The sequence below is a fragment of the Macaca thibetana genome, chromosome 1 (genome assembly GCF_024542745.1).
Source record: "Macaca thibetana thibetana isolate TM-01 chromosome 1, ASM2454274v1, whole genome shotgun sequence".
In the NCBI taxonomy this organism is placed as follows: domain Eukaryota; kingdom Metazoa; phylum Chordata; class Mammalia; order Primates; family Cercopithecidae; genus Macaca; species Macaca thibetana.
The window spans coordinates 108,081,320-108,101,736 of NC_065578.1; the positions used below are offsets into that span (position 1 = coordinate 108,081,320).

At 42.1% G+C, this 20,417-nt stretch overlaps 2 protein-coding genes across 9 annotated transcripts in view; one reads left to right on the forward strand and one right to left on the reverse strand.

Annotated features, from left to right (window-relative positions):
* STXBP3 (syntaxin binding protein 3) overlaps positions 1–7,633 on the forward strand; it is a 186,488-nt gene extending 178,855 nt beyond the window's left edge. For 2 of the 4 annotated variants that reach the window (XM_050746028.1, XM_050746052.1), the window contains one exon: positions 150–899. In XM_050746028.1, coding sequence (XP_050601985.1) covers positions 150–244 — 95 coding nt within the window. In that variant the 3' untranslated portion in view covers positions 245–899. Of the gene's footprint in view, positions 1–149; positions 900–2,910 lie in introns of those variants that run through there. The other 2 variants (XR_007717243.1, XM_050746038.1) reach the window with 2 other exon arrangements.
* A 20-nt stretch (positions 7,634–7,653) lies between these two features.
* Positions 7,654–20,417, reverse strand: part of AKNAD1 (AKNA domain containing 1) — a 40,995-nt gene continuing 28,231 nt past the window's right edge. The window contains exons 11-16 of one of the 5 annotated variants that reach the window (XM_050745645.1): positions 18,904–18,998; positions 14,971–15,093; positions 14,775–14,882; positions 11,954–12,035; positions 8,790–8,919; positions 7,654–8,055 (exon numbers count right to left, since the gene is read on the reverse strand). In XM_050745645.1, coding sequence (XP_050601602.1) covers positions 7,924–8,055; positions 8,790–8,919; positions 11,954–12,035; positions 14,775–14,882; positions 14,971–15,093; positions 18,904–18,998 — 670 coding nt within the window. In that variant the 3' untranslated portion in view covers positions 7,654–7,923. Of the gene's footprint in view, positions 8,056–8,789; positions 8,920–11,953; positions 12,036–14,465; positions 14,676–14,774; positions 14,883–14,970; positions 15,094–18,903; positions 18,999–20,417 lie in introns of those variants that run through there. The other 4 variants (XM_050745650.1, XM_050745678.1, XM_050745669.1 and 1 more) reach the window with 4 other exon arrangements.

Sequence of the window (20,417 nt, forward strand, 5' to 3'; positions counted from 1 at the left end):
GTAGGCAGATTTCAGGAAGATGTCTTAGAGAACTTTTGTTACATTGCGCCAGGCTACTGCACTTTACATACTTGAAGGACAACACATATTAAGCGAAGGAAAACTGATTTAACTGCTGGCCTCTGAAAAATTCTCTTTTCTCCTACCAGGTTCTACACATATTTTAACACCCAAAAAGCTGTTGGATGATATAAAGATGCTGAATAAACCCAAGGATAAACTCTCCTTTATTAAGGATGAATAGCTTTTCTTTTTGGAGGGTTTAGAGATTCTTACTAATATGTTGAACTAAAATAGAAAATGTTGCTGTTATGTAATTTAAACAATGTAAATATTTTATGGAATAATGGCTTTTCAGATATATTTCTTAAGGAATTGTTTATGATTATGTATTACTGGATTTGTCATTTTTGATAATTTAAATATTGCTGCTGCTTTGTAGATGATGAGAAGAAATGTTAAAATGCTTTCTAAAAGGAAATTTTTTCACCTTTGGAGCAGGAATATATTAGAGTTGTGGGTAATTTCTCACAACCACCTATGTACATACTAATTACCCATTGGATACTTACATCTAAACATCTCATGCTAAAGTATAGTTTTTTGGGAAAGAATGATTTTAAATAAAGAGATTGTAAAAGTAAAAACTGTAAATGTGTATGTATGATAGAATTGTTTCCTCTAAGTGTAGTTTTTCTTTCAACTAAAATTCAGTTTGTTTTATGTGCAAAATAATTCAGTCATTAATAGAAATGGAGTGATTTCACAGTGTATACTATTTTGCCACATACTTCTAAAGAACACAATTTTATATAATTTTGAAATCATGTATGTTTAAATTAGAAAACCAAAAATCATGAACATTCTAAGAGAAAATAAATATAGAATTTAAAAAATTATTCTGGTTTGTTTTTTCTGTAGGGGAGAGGGGAAAGTTAGAAATTTTAAAAGTTCTAGAGTAACAAAGAAGCAAAGGAATCTACCGTAATACTCCCACCAAGATATCTCCTAATGACTTTTTCAAAAATAATGTAATCTCTGTGTAGGGTTAGATAATATATGTCTGCAGATGTGTTTTGTTAAACAAAGGGAACATCTTTGTTTCAAATCTATTCTTTTACTTGACCTCATAGTGTTCTGTCATACAGACCATAGTTGTATGGATTCAGAGTTTTGCTCTTATAAATAATGCTGCATTGTTTGGGTACATACCTTTGCAGACTTACACAGACATTTCCATAATGTAAATTCCTAGCAGTGGTCAAGGGATTTGTGCATTTAAATATTGACAGATACCCATTTTCAATTTTTTTTTTTTTTGAGATGGAGTCTCACTCTGTCACCCAGGCTGGAGTACAGTGGCGCAATCTCGGCGCACTGCAAGCTCCCCCTCCCAGGTTCACACCATTCTTCTGCCTCAGCCTCCCGAATAGCTGGGACTACGGGCGCCTGCCACCATGCCCGGCTAATGTTTTTTGTTGTTGTTGTTGTTGTTGTTTTTTTTTGCTTTTTGTTAGTGTATTTTTAGTAGAGACAGGGTTTCACTATGTTAGCCAGGATGGTCTCGATCTCCTGACCTTGTGATCCACCCGCCTCGGCCTCCCAAAGTGCTGGGATTACAGGCGTGAGCCACCACGCTTGGCCCATTTTTAATTTTTACGTAGATAAATCCATCACTTTTCCATTTTAACTTCTGAATTTCACATGCTGCTTAGAAATACCTTCCACACTCCAGGATTATAAATTCACGCATGGTTTCTTCTAGAACATTTTGATAGATTCATTCTATTTTTTACAGGTAACTCACCCATCTGGAATAGATTTTAGTGTAAGAACGTGTGCTAGATATTGTCTCTTAGCACTTGGCATGGCGTCCCATGCCTCCTTACCCCATACCACAGGGGACGAAAGGCTAAACATGAAGTTTTTCAGACTCTAAGAAAAATAAGGTCTGAACAGTTTACATTCTACCAATGATGTGCACTTGGTCAAGATTTGGAGGCAGAGGCCATCTACTATGCCAGCAGACAAGCTCCTGCAGAAAAGAATTGTTTGTAGCAACCAGACTCCACATTTTAGTGTCTTGTCACCTGCTTCATGGGTATGAGTTAATGCTGTGGCAGCAGCACTAGCTTCCTGTCCTTTGGGTCACAGATGGTAAAATGATCGTGGGCCTCCAGTTTCTGCTCCTACTGCTTTTTCAATGATTTTTGTAAGGACCTAATTCTCTGTATTAAATGCCTTTCTGCTTGAAATATCTAGAGAAGTTTGTTTCCAGCACGGAACCCTGACTTGATAAAAGTATTTCATAGTGGCCCAGCTTCACTCCTTTCTAAACAGCCAGATGTTATACCAGATCCTATTGGGTAATCTCTCTTTCCCCAACTAAACTGAAATACCACGATTATCATAGACTAAATTTCCATTTGTATTGTGGTCTATTTCTGGATTCTCTTTTAATGATGTACAGTTTGTTTTGTGTTTCTTTTTCCCTGTTTCAATTCATGGTATGTTTTAATATGTAGTGGAAGAAGTTCCTATTCCATCCACCTAAATTACTATTATTTTTCAGAAATTTTCTATCAAATTTTTCTAGGTGAACTTTAGTATCATTTTGTTGAGTTCCCAAAAAAGCTATTTTGGTATTTTCATAGGATTTGCATTGTTTATAGGTTAATTTAGGAAAAATTGACATCTTTTATAATATGGAAACTTGATATTCAGGAATGTGGAATGTCTTTTCATTTAAATCTTTATAACCTTCAGAATCTTCATTTTCTTCATACAGTTACTGCACATTGTCAAAATATCTTATTTTTGTAGTTCCATTGTGGGTTGAATCTTTGATTATTTTTCAAATGGGTAGGGATACAGAAAATTTACTTTTGATTTTTTTTTTTTTTTTAATAGAGACAGGGTCTTGCTATGTCACCCAGGCTGGAGTACAGTTATGTGATCATAGCTCACTGGAATTTTGAACTCCTGGGCCGTAGTGATCTTCCTGCCTCAGCCTCCCGAGTAGCCAGGACTACAGGTATGGGCCACCACATCTGGCTAATTTTGTTTGTTTTTTTTTTGTATAGACAGTCTCACTGTGTTGCCCTGGCTGGTCTCAAACTCCTGGCCTTAAGCAATCCTCCTGTCTCAGCCTCCCAAAGTGTGGGGATTACAGGTGTGAGCCACTGTGCCTGGCCAACTTTTGATATGTTAATCGCATAACTTTACTAAGTACTGATAATAAAGTAATAATATACAAATGCTTAGTGCTTTCTATTATTAACTCAGTCCATCTTCTCATGTATTCCTGTGAGCATAGGTACTGTGATTATCATCTTTATTTTAAAACTGAGGAAACTGAGACCCAAGAGATAAATGTAACTTGGTGTGGATCAGTGCATGGAAAGGAAGGGCTTGGCGCAATAAACAGCCCTCTTTGCAAACTACGCATGAAAACAATGTATCTCCAGTAAGAGGACTAGTTTTTGGTGTCTGCATTTTATCTGAGATCTTTGTATGCCTCAGTAACTCCCTCTCCAGGGTTAGGACATGTGTAGAATAGGTATTTAGATTAATCCAATGGCCTGGAACAAATGGAACTAAGAGTGTGATGACAGCAAACACTGGGCTGTTTATTCATTTGATCACTTAACATCTCAGTGACCACTTTATCCTGATCACACTGATATCAGATGCTTTGGGTCCTATATTTCACATATATGTTAAGCTTTGAATTGCAGAGACCTTTTGTTTACTAAACCTCGTATGAATTTGAAGCCATAAGACGTCATCTCACATAAATTCTGGTATGAGCTGATTTTTTCCCCCATAGAATTAGCAATTACAGGCCAAAGCAGGAGGATCACTTGAGCCCAGGAGTTGGAATGAGCCTGGGCAACATAGTGAGACCACATCTTTTTTTCTTTTTTTCTCTCTCTGTGAAGAGTCTGAAAGTAGTGAGACCACATCTCTACAAAAAAAGGAAGGAAAAAAAAAAGGTTGGGTATGGTGACACGCACCTGTGATCCCAGCTACTACTCAAGAGGCTGAGGCAGTAGGATTGCTTGAACCAAGGAGGTGCAGGCTGCAGTGAACTGTGATCACACCTCTGCACTTCAGCCTGGGTGAGAATGAGTCCCTGTCTCAAAAAAAAAAAAAAATTACAGGTTTTGATTTCAAGACCCAGGAAAAGACTTTTTTTGTTGTTGCAACCAACGGAAACTATTTGTTCACTGTCTCTGAAACACAGCTTTGCTTCCTGTTGAAATGTGCTTTATTTATAAAACAGTGGATTCACATTCTTCAACCATATTAGTAAATAAATACGGAGATCTTTATTAATCCTATTATCCTGTTTCCTAGACCCTTCGCCTCCACTGCTCCAGGGTCACAACAGGAGTTCACAAGGTCTCAAAATTCTTGGATTTGAGCAACAAAGGGCCTGACCCCACAGTTTATTGTGTAAGATATGACACCTCCATAGCTCAGTTCTTCCCTCGCTATTCTGTACCCTTTGTAAGTCCTATTGGGATGCAAGCAGATTTCTCCTAAAATCAAAGGAGCAAGAAATGTCTTCCTCCTATAGGAAAAGTTTTACCACCAAAACAATGTTTTGTCTATTAAATATAAACACATACTCATGTTTAGTACAAATTAGGCCTATTTTATATAATTCATTAACAGCAAGATTACAATAGAAAGGATAAAATGAAGAGATTTCTTTTGCAAACTCTAATAGTTAACTAAAGGGGATAGCTAGAGCTTTCTCTTAAAGATGATAGGCTAGGCGCAGTGGCTCACGCCTATAATCCCAGCACTTTGGGAGACCAAGGCAGGCAGATCACCTGAGGTCAGGGGTTGGAGACCAGCCTGACCAACATGGTGAAACCCGGTCTCTACTAAAAATACAAAAATTAGCCGGGCGTGGTGGTGGGCGCCTGTAATCCCAACTACTCGGGAGGCTGCGGCAGGAGAATCACTTGAACCTGGGAGGTGGAGATTGCAGTGAGCCAAGGTCCGGCAATTGTACTCCAGCCTGGGCGACAGAGCAAGACTGTCTCAAAAAATAAAAATAAAAATAAAAAAATTTTTAAAAGATGATAAAAAGCCCTCTACAGAGAGTCCCATTGCATCCTGCTGGCAGCTTCAAGCAGCCAGAGCACAGCTAGACCTTGGAGTAAATACTAAGAGGCCTCTGCACCCTGGAGACTGCCGGGTGTTTCTTTACAGCACCACCGCCCTCAGGCAATGCTGAGCCCTTGACCCCCAGCATTAGGGGTACCATTACTTTTACTTTACAAGCTTGTTTTTCTGGTTTACTACTGGAACAGAATTAGAAGAGAGGTCATAAGAATTGACACAAGAATTGCATGAGGGAGGAGATGGCCAAGACTACAGAATCAGTAAGTATAAAATTATCCTTGTAAATCAGAGCCTAGTGCCTTTCTAGAACTCCTTAAGGGCATTGCCTGCCCTTTTTTGCTATTTCTTAGATTAGTCGTGTTACAGTGATTACTCATCATGACCCCTGATCTTCAAGGAAATGGAAAATTACATTTAGAATATGGTTTGATAAAGCAGAAATGGGCCACATTTTTAAATCAACAATGATTTTAATTGCCAATTTCTATAAATGTTAATTTGAGGGATTTAGAAATACTCGTTAATGGTAGGCGTTTCTAACCAAGGTTCCATGGATTTGTTTCAGGGCGTCCATGAACTTTTAAAAATGTATTCTCTTCCACGAGAAGAAAAAGCATGGGGGAAGGGAGACTCCATAGCTTTCACCAGATTCTCAAAAAATGAGCCCAAAAAAGGTTAAGAACGAATTAATCATATAAGAACACTTCAAGCCAGAGAAGTATGTAATTTTAAACTTGGGGATGAGATAGTGGTACTTGACATACAAAACAGATTAGCAAGTTGTGATTAAATTTAGATATGTAATGATGTTGGAAGCCCCTTGGAACTGCCAAAAAACAAAATGACCTAATTGGCTTTTATTAGCAATTTATGAATCAGGCAGCATCCCATCTATGAAATAGAAAGGCTGAGCACAGAAGTGGGCTTTATAGGCAGAAAAGGCAGAAGAAAACAGAAACAAGGAACAAAAGGTGTCTTTATATGGGTTAAAGCAGAGGGGACTTCCTTATGCCAGCTCAGGTTGACAGGGCCCCTTCTAATGGGATACTGTGAATGTTCTGGGTTTAAAAAAAAAAAAAAAAAACTGGCCTATTTTAAAGTTCAGTTTGATTACGTGGCACCTAGCATGAGTGACTGCATTCTAGTTTGGTCTGGTCTGTTGGGGTCTCCTGCAGGAGCTTAGTCCAAAAACAATGACCTCCCACACGTTTTATTTAATAGAACATACACAGTTTAAGCTCTGTTTTTTTCTGTTATAATATCACCCATAGTTCTTTGCTATCTTCCTTACAGTGCCACAGCTTGAAGTAAATTTGGCCATAAAGTCAGAGGTATTTTCAGACTGACCTGTGCTTTATCTCTTCCAGGGTACCCTCAACCAATTTACAAACCCCAAAGTTAAAAATAGTCCATTCTCCAGCCAGCTAGACAAATACCAGCTGCCCACATTGGCATGAAAATCTAAAGTGGGAAAAGATTCAACTCCCTCCTGACCACTGAGCTAAACTCTGGGAGTCGGGAAACCATTTGTTGAATGTCTGGGGTGAATGAATATCAGAAGTTTCAGGAAAGGGCGAAAGAGCCAATACCCTGCTGTGCTGTCACTAAGGAGGTAATACATCACTCTTAAAGAAGCAAAGCAAAAGCTTGCTCTGAAAGAAAAACAAAAAACAAAAAAAAAACCTGCTCTGGTCTACATGAAACATTACAAATTTACTTAATCCCTGGTACACAGTTTTAATGAATTGTCTTTTCCAAAATTTCATTAAGGCTATTATTTTCACATATTTCTGACTTCAAGAGATCTTTAAACAAATAATGTTGACTTATAAGTATATTGTAAAAATTTCATATGATACAGAAAAGAAGATTAAAAACCCCTTTCTCCCCCAAAACTCCCAGTTTCCTTTACTAGAGGTTCACTTAAGATTTTTAGATATCTTTCCCAAAAATATGTATGCTCTTTAAAAAAAAAAAATACACACATGAAGAGCCAGGCACAGTGGTGTGTGCCTGTAGTCCCAGCCACTCAGGAGGCTAAGGCGGGAGGATTGTTTGAAGTTCAAGTCCAGCCTGGGCAACATAGCAAGACCCCTGAGGTTACAACTGTCTATATATATGCTTAGGTATCTTGCTTCTTTCACTGACTTTTGCAGATAATCCAACCTCATTCTTTTCGGTGGCTACAAAGTATTGTCATTTATGAATCATCACAGGCGGTATTTAGATTAGTTCCCCCTTGGGGTTGTTACGATCAATGCTCCAGTGGCCTTCCCTGTACATACATCGTGCCACATTGTGTGGCTTATATATAAAAGAAATTCCTAGTGGTGAAACTGCTGCTCTGAAGGTACGTGATTTGGAATTTGTGGAACTTGGTAGATATTATCAAATGGTCTTCCAAAAAAGTTGCATTTCCGCCAACAGCATGTCAGAGTACCAGTTTCCTCCATCCTCACTGACACAGGGTTCTTTCATCTTTTTTCAGACTAATAGATAAAAGGAAATTCATTGTTTTGTTTTGGTTTCTTTTATTATGAGTTAGGAAGAACATAGATTTATTTTAAAATAAATACTTGTTGGTTGCTTTTGATTTTAAGAATCAAAAGTCCTTTCTTTTTTTCTTTTTCCTTTAATACTTTGTGTTACCCATTTCTTATGGTTTCTGTGTTTTCTCTAGATAGTCATCTTCCTAAATTGTGTAGTAAGTAAAATACATTTTGGGGGAAGATCAAGTTTTCTTTGCATTTTTTTCTTTTGAATCCTTGGTTGCCTAGCGTTGAACTAGTATTTCAGTCGATTCCTCCACCTCTGTGCTTTAGCAAGGTCTTCTGCAATCGTTTTAATCATTTGATCTGTAGTTTCTTTCAAAATGGTTGCTGTCCTTAGGGCATGATCCAAAGCCGAGTTTAAAATCTACAGAGGAAAAGTCCACACATTTTAATTACATAAACTAACTGCTTTGGGTTCTCTCATTATTAAACATTACAAGGTGGAATTTTCGGAGTATTCCTGTTTTCTACTTGGTCTATTTCTGTTTTTGAGGGTTGGTTTCCTAGGAGACCAGTCTGAGATGGAATATATTTGTTAGGGAAAGGGATTGAAAAAAAGACCAGCACGTGACTGATGAGCATGAATCAGAGGGTGAGGTCAGCCACCAGCTGGGCTGTTTCCCTGCCGCAGAGAAAGAGAAAAAAAGAACAGCTCTTAGGGGCCATTGATGGGGATTTGGGGGCCATAACCACTGAGAGGGTATTCAGGGATACAGCGCATGCGTATGGAAACATTTGAACGTGGCCTGGGGATTTGAGTTAGTGATTTGAAATAGGAAACTGTTGGCAACCCTGATCACAGTGTCACTGGAACAGATCCACTGCCTTCAACCCCCCGCCGGGGAAATCCTGTAGCTGAGGCACCCCCCACAAATCACTTTCTCCAGGAAATTTCCCTTGGAACCAATTTAGAATAATACAGACCATGCGGCTGCTGAGGCTATGTGTCTTTAGCTTAGTGCTGAGCACAAAATTGTCTTTAGCAGAGCTTTTTCTGAAGCCCTGATACTGTAATAACTTAAGAGCTGCCAGTTCTGTGGGCATCAAGATCAAACCTACCAGCTGCAAGGATTCTCGAATGATTTTCTAAGTCCTCACCTCAGATTTTGTTTCTTCAGTGCTATCAAAGTCACATACGGATTTGCTTCCAGAAATCCTGCAGGAGTAGAAATGGGGCGAGGGTGTTACAGGGTCTGAGCTGTAGGTCATGAAAGCCTGAAGGTTTTTTCTGGAAGACAAAAGCGCATTGATACTTGTGTCAAGCGCCACCCTCAAGCACACTCCTGTTCACGTCAGCTCTGTGGTCGGTAATGGCTCTATGTGTGTGGTTTGGGTGTGGGCGGATTCGTGCACCCGCTGCCCTCGTAGCTCTCATACTCCCATGTGGCTGACCGCAGCTGGGCTTCAGAAAAACGTCGTTGCCATGACCATGAGGGTATTTCCTCCCAGAACTGATCTCCTTTTCCTCTAGTACAGATAGAGGCAAGACTCTAAAGACATTTTTTATTCTGTTTTCATTCTTTTGGGGCCAACTTTCTACCTTGCATTTTTATAAAACAAATGCACAAAACTGCCAATTGCAGGTACCTTGGGTTGAGTTCATTCTGGCACCAGTGAGCTTTCACCCCAAGGAGGCAGAAGCAGTCAAAAAATAAAAGCAGCTCCTTTTGAAGTAAACAGCCTCCCCTTGCCTGCTACCCTGTGATTGCTTCTGTCTTAGGGATGGCCGGAAGTCTGCACTAGGTGAGTGAGGGCTGCAGGGCCACTGGGCTCTTCGGGTTGTGCAGAGCATGGCTCTAGGGGGTTATATGCGTAGTCTGTGAAGGGCACAGCCTGGAGTTACGCTTTTCTCAAGCATGAGCCGTTGGCCCTGAGGGATACCACAAGAACTTGCCTATTGACAGGGCTGTCATAGAGCCACCCTCACATCTTCCTCTGGCTTCAGGTTTCCTGTTAAGCATTACTTTGGTACATAAAATACTTGTGAGCAATATCATCTCCAGAAAACGTCCTTTCATCCCTCTCCCCTACCATATGAGCATCAATTGGTTCTGCAAGTTATTTTAACACATTGGATCGATCCTCCAGGCAAGAGGTGGTCCAGCATCCAGGGCCCCTAACTAATGAAATACTCTGGGCAGGGGATGGCAGACTGGAGAAGAGTCCTCTCTCTCCCCATATCCCATCACTGTCCACTGTCAACAACATAACAGCCATCGCTTGCTGAGTACTTATTATGAGCCGGGTACCATTCTAAGTGCTTTATATGTATGGACTCAGTCCTCAATGAGTTTAGCACTATTATGATTCCCACTTTACATGTGGGGAAATGGAGGCACACTTAGGTCAAGGAACCTGCCCAACGACACAGAACCAAGACAAACCCAAGAAGTCAGTCAGGCACGGTGGCTCACGCCTGTAATCCTAGCACTTTGGGAGGCTGAGGCAGGTGGATCACCTGAGGTCAAGAGTTGGAGACCAGCCTGGCCAACATAGTGAAACCCTGTCTCTACTAAAAATACAAAAAATTAGCTGGGCATGGTGGCAGGTGCCTATGATCCCAGCTACTCGGGAGGCTGAAACAGGAGATTCACTTGAATCCAATGGGGCAGAGGTTGCAGTGAGCCATGATTGTGCCACTTCACTCCAGCCTGGGCGAAAGAGTGAAACTACATCTCAAAAAATAAATAAATAAATAAATAAATAAATAAATAAATAAATAAAACCCAAGAAGTCTCCAAAGGCCACATTCTTAAACACTGTGCTAGACTATGGTAGAGGGTAGTACGTTCAGACTGAGTGGCTCTGAGAGCAGAGCCTGAATTGTTAGCCACTCTGCAGTGCTATTGGTTCTGTCTCTTACATAGCTCTTGAATGAATACACAGACTCTTCTCTTTCCATCTCCACCAACCTCGGTCAAGCTGCATCATCTCACCTGAATTATTGCACTGGCCTCTTATTTGGCCTTGTCCTCCAATCTTAACTCCTGTAATTCATTTCCACTCCCTCAGTAGCTAGGCTGATCCTTTAAAACACTAAAAATCTTTTTAAATTCCATGGTTAAAAAACTTAATTGGGGGGGTCCTGCCACAGTGACTCATGCCTGTAATCCCAGTGCTTTGGGTGACTGAGGTAGGAGGATTCCTTGAGGCTAGGAGTTCAAGATCAGCCTGGGAAACATAGACCCCGTCTCTACAAAAAAAAAAAAAAGTAGCTGGCTGTGGTATCACAGGCCTGTACTCCCAGCTACCCAAGAAGCTGAGCCAGGAGGATCACTTGAGCAAAGGGGGTCAAGGCTGCAGTGAGCCAAGATTGTACTCCAGCCTGGGCAACAGAGCAAGACCCTGCCTCAAAATTTTTTTTTAACTTCACTGGGGGGCCAGACACCTGTAATCCCAGTGCTTTTGGTGACCAAGGTGAGAAGGTCACTTGAGGTCGGGAGTTCAAGACTAGCCTGGGCAACATAGCAAGACTCTGTCTCTACAATTTTTTTTTTTTTAAATGGGCACCTATAGTCCTAGCTACTCAGGAGGCTGAGGTGGGAGGATGACTTGAGCCCAGGAGTTCCAGGCTGCAGTGAGCTATGATCACCACTGCACTCCATCCTGGGTGACAGAGGGAGACCCTGTCTCTAAAAATAAAAACGAATTAACAGCCAAAAAAAAAACCCTAATTGGCTTCCTCTTGCTCCTAAGATTCTGAAATACTTCCTGGAGCTGACAAGTCTCTACGGACTGGCCCTGACAATTCCTTCCCTCATCAGCCTCATCTTGCTCCACTGCCGCTCCCTCTTTTGGGTTCCAGTCACACCATTCCTGAACTTGCCAAGTGCCTTCTCACAACAGGAAGCTTTCCTAGACTGGAATGTTCTTCACTGCCCCCAGATCCCCTTGCTAGTTCGTTCATACATACCCTTCAAAGCTCAGCTTCCCTGAACCCCCAAATTAGATCAATAGGACTTTGTACATCCCCTTCTTGGCACTTACAAAGACTATGCGGCTTCTCTGCCAAAAAAGAAAGCTCTGTGAGGGCAGGGACAGTGGCTGACTTTGTCCTGTGTCCTCAGTACCTCGCACAATGACTTGGTTTATTGAATAAACAAATGAATGATTGAAGTATTAGATAGGTTTAGGTTTGAATCCTGGCTGTACTCCTAATGATCTAGGTTATCTTGGGGTAGGTAGTTAATGCACTATCAAGTACACTGTATACACCCAACCAATGAGAGATGTTTTGTTAGTAATCATGAAATAATACTTACTTTCCTGGTGTGGGCTCATGTTCACCTTCAAAGGATTTTGAATTCACTCTCTGAGAACAGATCCGTTTGAGTTTTAAAAAAGCTGAAAAATGTTAGCTATGATTAAATTCAGAGTATCAAAAATGAGCCCCAAATGGTGCATATGTATCATTCCTTGAACTTTTTGTATGAATGAAATATTTCATAAAATTTTAATAAATCAGAAAACTGGGAAACAGACAACAAAGAACTTTTGCTGGGCGGGGTGGCTCATGCCTATAATCTCAGTGCTTTGGGAGGCTGAGGTGGGAGGATTATTTGAGGCCAGGATTTTGCTACCAGTCTTCCCTGTCTCTACCAAAAAAAAAAAAATTCATAAACCCCTTCCATACTAACTATAAATTTTTTGTTAAGTTAGCTGGGCATGGTGGCATGTGCCTACAGTTTTGTAGCCACTTAAGAGGCTAAGGCAGGAGGCTCGCTACAGCCCAGAAGTTCAAGGAAGCATTGAGCTATGATCACATCACTGCCCTCCAGCCTGGGCGACAGAGCTAGACCCTGCCCTAAAAAATAAAATTAAAAAAAAAAAAAAAACTTTCTATAAAGTATTCTGAACTTAGGAAAAGAAATTCAATTTTAAAAGGAGTTTTAGGCCAGGCGCGGTGGCTCATGTTTTTAATCCCAGCACTTTGGGAGGCCGAGGCAGGCAGATCACTTGAGGTCAGGAGTTCAAGACCAGCCTGGTCAACATGGTGAAACCCTGTCTCTACTAAAAATACAAAAATTAGCCGGGTATGGTGGTGGGTGCCTGTAATCCCAGCTACTTGGGAGACTGAGGCATGAGAGTCACTTGAACCCGGGAGGTAGAGGTTGCAGTGAGCCAAGAGCCAAGATAGTGCCACTGCACTGCAGCCTGGGTAACAGAGCAAGACTCTGTCTCAAAAAAAAAAAAAAAAAAGAGTTTTATTATCAGATAGAAACCAGGAGTTTAGGTTCTTTGGGTACTTGCTGTGTGACCTGTGCATGACGTCTGACTTCTCTGGGTTTAACTACCACATCTGATAAATGGAGGAATAATATCTTCCAAGAGGTTGGACCAAATGGATTTCTGAAATCCTCTTCAATTTTAGGAGTTAATATTCTAGGAGTAGAAACTAATGATTATGTTGCAAAGACAATTCCAGAAAATAGAGACTAAACAGAGAAGGAAAATGTGGAAAAGTCATCATGGAAGACAAGAAGACAGAGAAAGAAAAAGAGATGAGTCAGTGGCCAACAAATCTGCCTCCTCTGCCACCAAGGCTCCCTTCTCCCCTTCCCTTTCCCTCTTCTTCTTCTCTTCTGTCTTCCCCTCGTTCTCCCTCCAGGTCTCCTGTCTTATTCACTGATGTCAAGTAGCCAGGCTTCACTCACCCTCAGGAGGGTCCCGTTGGACAAGGGACGCTGGGAGAGATTGTCCCTCAGACATGCAAGGCAGGGCAGAAGCCAGAAACCCAGATTTAGTCATGCTGACCACCTAGACTTGGAGACTTGGGGCATGATGAAGAGGCACTAACCAGCTCAATCTTGATGCTTTGGTAGTCTCCAAATGTAATTTTGGATTTTACTGGAAACTCAGAATTAGAAAGCACCACAGTGTCACCTGGTCCAGTTCTAGTGCAGTGTACAGATCTACAGCATCCAGACAAAGTCCATTGCCTCCCAGTCCAAAGATGAGCTCACAACCTCCTACCACAGCCCACTCCATTTTCTGTCAGCTCCAATTGCTGTAAGGGTCTTTTAACCTGGAGAAGCTGCCTCCCTATGACCTCTACCCCCTTAGTTAGCTAATGGAGTTCAAGATCAAATTGTGGATGAATCCGTTGCAGCCCTTGTTCATATACTGGCATGACACAGGCTGTAGACCTCAAGACTAAGAAGACAGTGAAGAAATCTGAGCTATGGCTTCTCCAGTGTTAGTGACTGTCACTTCAAAAGAATACATGCAGTTGGAGGATGTGGCAGCCGGAGGTGGGGAGGGGAGACACAGCTGAGGTCAGTCAGGTAAATGACATTCTTAAGGCTTGGGCACTGGCCATCATGAAAGATAAGAAACATTCTCCCTGGTGCCCTCTCCCAGAGAAGGAGAGGAAGAGCTCTGAAGGTATGAGGGCAAGGATGTGGCGCCTGTCAGAGAACCAGGTATAGCTGTCATTCAGGGGTAAAACTAGGAGTACTTCCTTCCCTCCTTCCTGTTCCCTGGGCACAGTTTGCCCTGCTTTTAGAACTTACCCCATTTTGCTTTGAGCTTTCCTTATTTGGGTATGAGTTCCTTCCTTTCAAGAGCTTGGGAAGGGGCAGCCATGTCATTCATCTTTTTAAATATGTGTTTGTGGGATTGTAATTTTCTTTCAGACAGCAAATTTTTGCATTGGAAGTTAGCAATGTGATGCCTATGGAGTGTAAAAATAGTCTATTTCTCTACATGCTGACTCTTAGTAGGGATATATGTAAAGCATTAGCCACCTCTGAATAATAACAATAATAGTGGTGATTATCCAATAAGTCATTTATTTGTTCAGCAAACTTATGGGTTGCTACCAACTTGCACTGGTAGAGTCCTTAATAACTTTCAAAGTCCTTGATCACTGTGATTTCATATTTTCTAGCCCCAGCTCAGCCTCTTGCCATCCAGGTGTAGGGCTGGATTTGGAAGTGTCAGGTGAGTACACAAGACCTGGGCAGCAGAATGGAGAGGCCAGGGCTTCCAAGATGAAAGCAGTGGCCAGTGTCATGTGAATGTCCCATACCTGGGACATTAGGTTGTTGACATGGATGGGGTCATTGCAGGAGATGTACTTACAGGGTGAAGAGTTTTTGCTTTCATGTAAAGAATGGGGCTGGACAAAGGCACCTCTTTTGCTATGATTTGAGTAATTCTCTCCTGGAGTGTTGTATCTATAATGAAATTCTGGAAAGAAAAGATTAAAAATGCAGTTCATTGCCTGGGAACAGTGGCTGTCCCCACTCGCCTTTCTGAGGCCCCAGGTGAGTATTACCTTTAGGTGGTTCCTTTCTGCAGGCTCTTCGGGAGGTAGGAATCTTAGTGCCACAGTCCTGACATTTGTTACTCTGCATTTCAGTGCCAGAATCAGAACAGAAGCTGTGTCCTGTATCAGAATCTGAAAAAGCCCAAGTTGCATGAATGAAGGGTAAGTGTCTTAATTATAGTCATAAAATACGGTGTGGAGAGCAGAGCTATAACCATGCAGGGTATGTATTTGGCACCAAAGTGCTTAACGTCCCGGCTGTGTCACCAAGGGGAGTTGCCAGCCTGGGGTAACATTTGGGATTCCCTTCTGACAACTGAGAAATGTTTTGATAATTAACATTTCTTGTATGAAAATCTCAAGAGGTAGCATACATATTTAGGCTTAGTAAAGGTCTGCTGAATGAATGGATCTGCGGCAATTTGGCCCACTGAACTATCAGACAACCTTGTATTTGTATTTGTTTTTCCATAGTTGGCCTGATACGTCCACATTCTTTCTCTCAGACCCTGCTGTGGCCAAGAGCTTGTATTTTGTCATCCAGGCAACTGGAAAGATAGGTTTCTTCTATGTGACATTCATAAGCCTATAAGGGAACCTGAATCATGACTTTGCTCTCTTAGCCTCAGAGAAGCTAGTAGCAGACAGCACATGCATCTGGTGCAGGTCTAGAACCTGTCTGGCAGGCTGTGGACAGAGCAGCACTCCAGGTAAGGCCAGAGTATGAAAGCCTGGGGCCAGGCGGGTGAGCATGTCAGGCCTGGATGTCCAAGCAACATCTTGCTGCAGGACAGATGCTGCAGTGACAAAGCCTCTTCCAATGCTTCTCGCCTTACTGAACTCATGGTTAGACTCATTTTTAACATTATCTTTCAAAGTATGTTAAAGTGAAGTCATCCCTGGCTGACATCTTGACTTTTAACATATTATACAATATATAATAACTTCATTGTATAAGAACAAATCCATTTCATATTAGCAAATGGAATGAGTTTGAAGGCCCAGGGTTGAAGCCTGGCTCTGCTACTTATTAGCTATGATGGTTGAAAATATGTTCACAAATTCTTTAACATGCTGTTTTTATTTTTTTTTTGAACCAAGGTTTCATTCTGTTGCTCCCAGGCTGAAGTGCAGTGGCTCAATCACAAGCCTCAACCTTCTGTGTTTTTTGGTTGTGTTTTTGTGTTTAAATATTGGGTCCCTATATTGTCCAGCCTGGTCTTGAACTCCTGGGCTCAAGCAATCCTGGTTCAGCCTCCCAAAGTGCTGGGATTACAGACATAAGCCACCACACCCAACTGACACTCTCTTTAAAAGGTAGAGCCTAATTCCTCTCCCCTTGAGTGTGGGCTGGGTTTAGTGACCCACTTCTAACAAATAGAATAAAGTGGTAGTGATGGCATATAACTTCCAAAACCAGGCCATGAAAGACACTGAAGCTTCCATCTCAGTATATCTCTCTTGGATCACTTGCTCTGGGGGAAGCTGCCTGCCGTGTCGTAACGACACTCAAGCAGCCTATCGGAGAGGCCCACATGTCTTGCCAATGCTCATGTGAGTGAACCATCTTGGAAGCAGATCTTCCAGCCTCAGGCAAGCCCCCAGATGACGGCATCCTTGGCTGACATCTTGACTAAACCTCATGAGAGACCCTGAGCCTGAACCACCCAGCTAAAGTGCTCCCAAATTCCTGACCCACAGAAACTCTAAGATGATAAATGTTTGTTGTTTTGAGCCTTAAGTTCTGGGATACTTGGTAACACAGCAATAGATAACTAATACACTCACACTCACTCTTTGATCCTGCCAAGTCACTTAACTTCTCTGAGCCTCTAGTTCCTTATCTATAAGCATTCCTGCTTTACAGGGATATTGTGAGAGTTATGTGATATACACTGGCAACAGTTTGCAAACTTTTGATTCCAGAACCCTTTTACACTCTTAAAACTGAGGACCCCAAACAGCCTTTGTTTCTGTGGTTTTAATCTACCATAAAATGATAATATATACCATTTTATATACCTGAGGTGAAAATCCCCACTCATTGGAGAACAGCTATCATTCAATATTCAGTCCACTGCAGATGGATTGGTAGAGAAGTATTAATTTATAGATTACTAGTCATTTTTTGCTTGTGCAGAATCATTTAGATTTCCTAAAACTAAATGAGCAGTTCCAAGGTGCTTTTTTTTAGAATTTTAAACTGAGATGTTTAAAAGACAATTTTATTTATTATAGCATTTAAAAAGTAATAAATCCATTTCATATTAACAAAATAGCATGTTTTTAATGAAAATAACTATTTCCAAAAAATTTAGTGAGAAGAGTGGCATCATTTTATGTTTTGGCAAATATCTTGAATATCTGGCTTAATAAAAGGCAACTGGATTCCACAGCTGCATCTCCATCAGTTGCCTGCAATACTAGAGTTGCACAGCTATATAGCTGGTAAAGGAAGGACCCGGTAGCCCCCCGAAAGGGTTTCAGGAAACCCTGGGGTCCCCCCAATTACAGCTGGAAAACCCCTTCTTCATTATACCATCTGGCACAATACATCTTCAATCAATGAACCCTATTATTATTTATTTATTTATTTATTTATTTTGAGACGGAGTCTGGCTCTGTCGCCCAGGCTGGAGTGCAGTGGCGTGATCTCGGCTCACTGCAAGCTCCGCCTCCCGGGTTTACGCCATTCTCCTGCCTCAGCCTCCCGAGTAGCTGGGACTACAGGCACCCGCCACCACGCCCGGCTAGTTTTTTTGTATTTTTCAGTAGAGACGGGTTTCACCGTGTTAGCCAGGATTGTCTCAATCTCCTGACCTCGTGATCTGCCTGTCTCAGACTCCCAAAGTGCTGGGATTACCGGCTTGAGCCACCGCGCCCGGCCCAGGGAACCCTATTATTATTTGTAAATGTGTTTTCTACAGAGAAGCCAGTGCAGAACGAAGTGTGACTGAACAGAAGGCAGAGCTGGAGGCACGGCTCTGGGCCACAGGCAGTGCGGATGTAAGAAAGCCTGGGCAGCTCTCCAGTGCAACTTCCTGATGCATAAGCTGGGGAGACAAGCTGGGTAGGTAGGTTAGGCTCAGAGGTGATTTTTAAGCTGAGAAGCTGCCTGAGCAGAGGCCTCCAGCCCCACCTCTTCTCCCAGGACAGTTCTGCTAAATGTTTCTCTCTTTCAACTATCTTTGCAGAAAGGATCTTATGACTAAAAACCATTGAATTGCATGCACTGGGACACCTCCCAGCTCCAACTTTCTTTGCTTCTGTGAAATGTATATATCCAAGACAGCAGCAACTCTCACGTAGCCTGTAACCTTACCAGGTACAGTTATGGGTCATGTGGGAAGGATGAGGATGGACAGACTGAAAGACATCTTGTGATTGAGTCCATGGAGTCCTTCATTTTCAGCTAGAAACAGGTGTTCATGCTTCACTCTACTTAACCACATCTTATTGAAAGTGATTCTTTTTTTCTTTTTTCTTTCTTTTTTTTTTGAAATAGGGTTCTACTCTGTCACACAGGCTTGAGTGCAGTGGCATGATCATGGTTCACTGCAGCCTCGACCAGGGCTCAAGCAATCTTCCCACCTTAGCCTCCCAAGTAGCTGGGACTACAGGCGCGAGCCACTACACCTGGCTAATTTTTGTATTTTTTTTTTACCGATGGAATTTCACCATGTTGGCCAGGCTGGTCTTGAACTCCTGAGCTCAAGTGATCCACCCACCTCAGCCTCCCAAAGTGCTGGAATTACAGGCGTGAGCCCCCATGCCTAGCCTAATAATTCTTTACATTTTGCACATAAATAAATATATCATGCAACATCCTAGCATAGGGAAATGCTCTTGGAGTGGCAGATGGCAAGCTGGTGCCCACCGTGAGAAGACCCCATGGGGAGGGACGCTGAAGACTGAGCACCCAGCCCAAGCCCATCAACTTACTGGGAGTGGAATCTGAATGTGGTGCCTTTTCATGGACAGTTGAAAATCTTCCACAGTGGATCCTTCTGTGGCCCTTTTTCTCCACTTTTGGCTTCCTAAAAAAGGGCATGAGATCCTGTAAACTTTCAGTGCATTTCCAATAGAGATAGGGAAAGTTTTGGTAAAGCTGAAACATTAAATTTTGTTATATCAGAGCCTGAAACAGTGTAGGAGGGGCTTGTCATCCTCCACACAGAGCTCTCGTCTGCCTGCCTGTTTGAGAGCTTTTCTACAAAAAATTGCACCCCAGCACAATTTGGCCTGATAAGAAAATGTACACAAGACATGAAAAATAAATGTTTTGTTCTGCAGAGGTTAATATCTAATCATCATATACACATTTACAAAACACATTTGAAGTGTGGAATTATAAAGTTTGGAGTTTTCCTCATGCATCAAAATCCATTCCAGGCTGGATGTGGTGGCTCATGCCTGTAATCCCAGCACTTTGGGAGGCCAAGGAGGGCGGATGGCTTGAGACTAGGAGTTCAAGACCAGCCAGGGCAACATAGCAAAACCTCATCTCAAAAACAAACAAACAAACAGTTCCTACCAGGGGAAGAAACTATGCTATACGTCAGTAAAGGGTCACGTAGCTTTGGCCCTGGAAGTACAAGCTGATTATATCCAACAACTCCAGCAAAGTGAGCTTTGTCAGGTGTCTGTGGGACTAAAGGCTGTGGGAGCATGTGGAGGTGATTTTAGTTGCACATGGCCACCAGGTGGCATCAGAAAGAAGCAACTGCAATGGACATTCTTCAGGAGCCTTCCTGTGGCCCACCTGCAGCTTCCTCCCTCCTCCTCAGAAATCCCAACTCCTCCAAAGCAATTCGAATTAATAACAGTTCTGAACAAAGCTCTTGCTCAGCTCCTGGGATGCAGTAATAGCCCCCACGGAAAGTTGTTCATTCTTAGTGTGGAAGGCACCGTGCCCAAGACATCCTGGCCTGAATGAGGCAGATTGCCCAGGGCTGAGGTTTGAGCCCAAGGCATTGCTGGGCAAACACACGCTCGCTGTGCTGTGCCCTGGCCTGCTGTTGGAGGAGAAGGGACGGGACTGTGGATTCGTGGGGCTGGGGCTGAGAAGCCAGGCCCTTTCCCTCCTCTTGGAAAAACATGCTGTCCTCCTGAGTCACATTTTCTCACACCTCATTTTCTGTCTCCACCCTCCTCCTCTGGGGCATTTGAACATCTGCTCTCCAAAGTGGGAAACTTGGATCTCACTCAAGTGTGTGCAGTCCAACACAGGGCTTTTTCTGCTTTTAAACTCCTTTGTGCACTCAAATCTTCTGGCCAAACTTAATTCCACTGGAGAAGACAGCTTTTCAACAAGACAAAGCAGCTAAAGTGAACCCTTAAATCCAAAGTTTTGCATCAGAAATAACATAAAGGGATAAGCATATTTTACATTTTATACATATATAATTTATCCACTTACATATAAACAATTTACAAATATCCTGAAAATAATATGT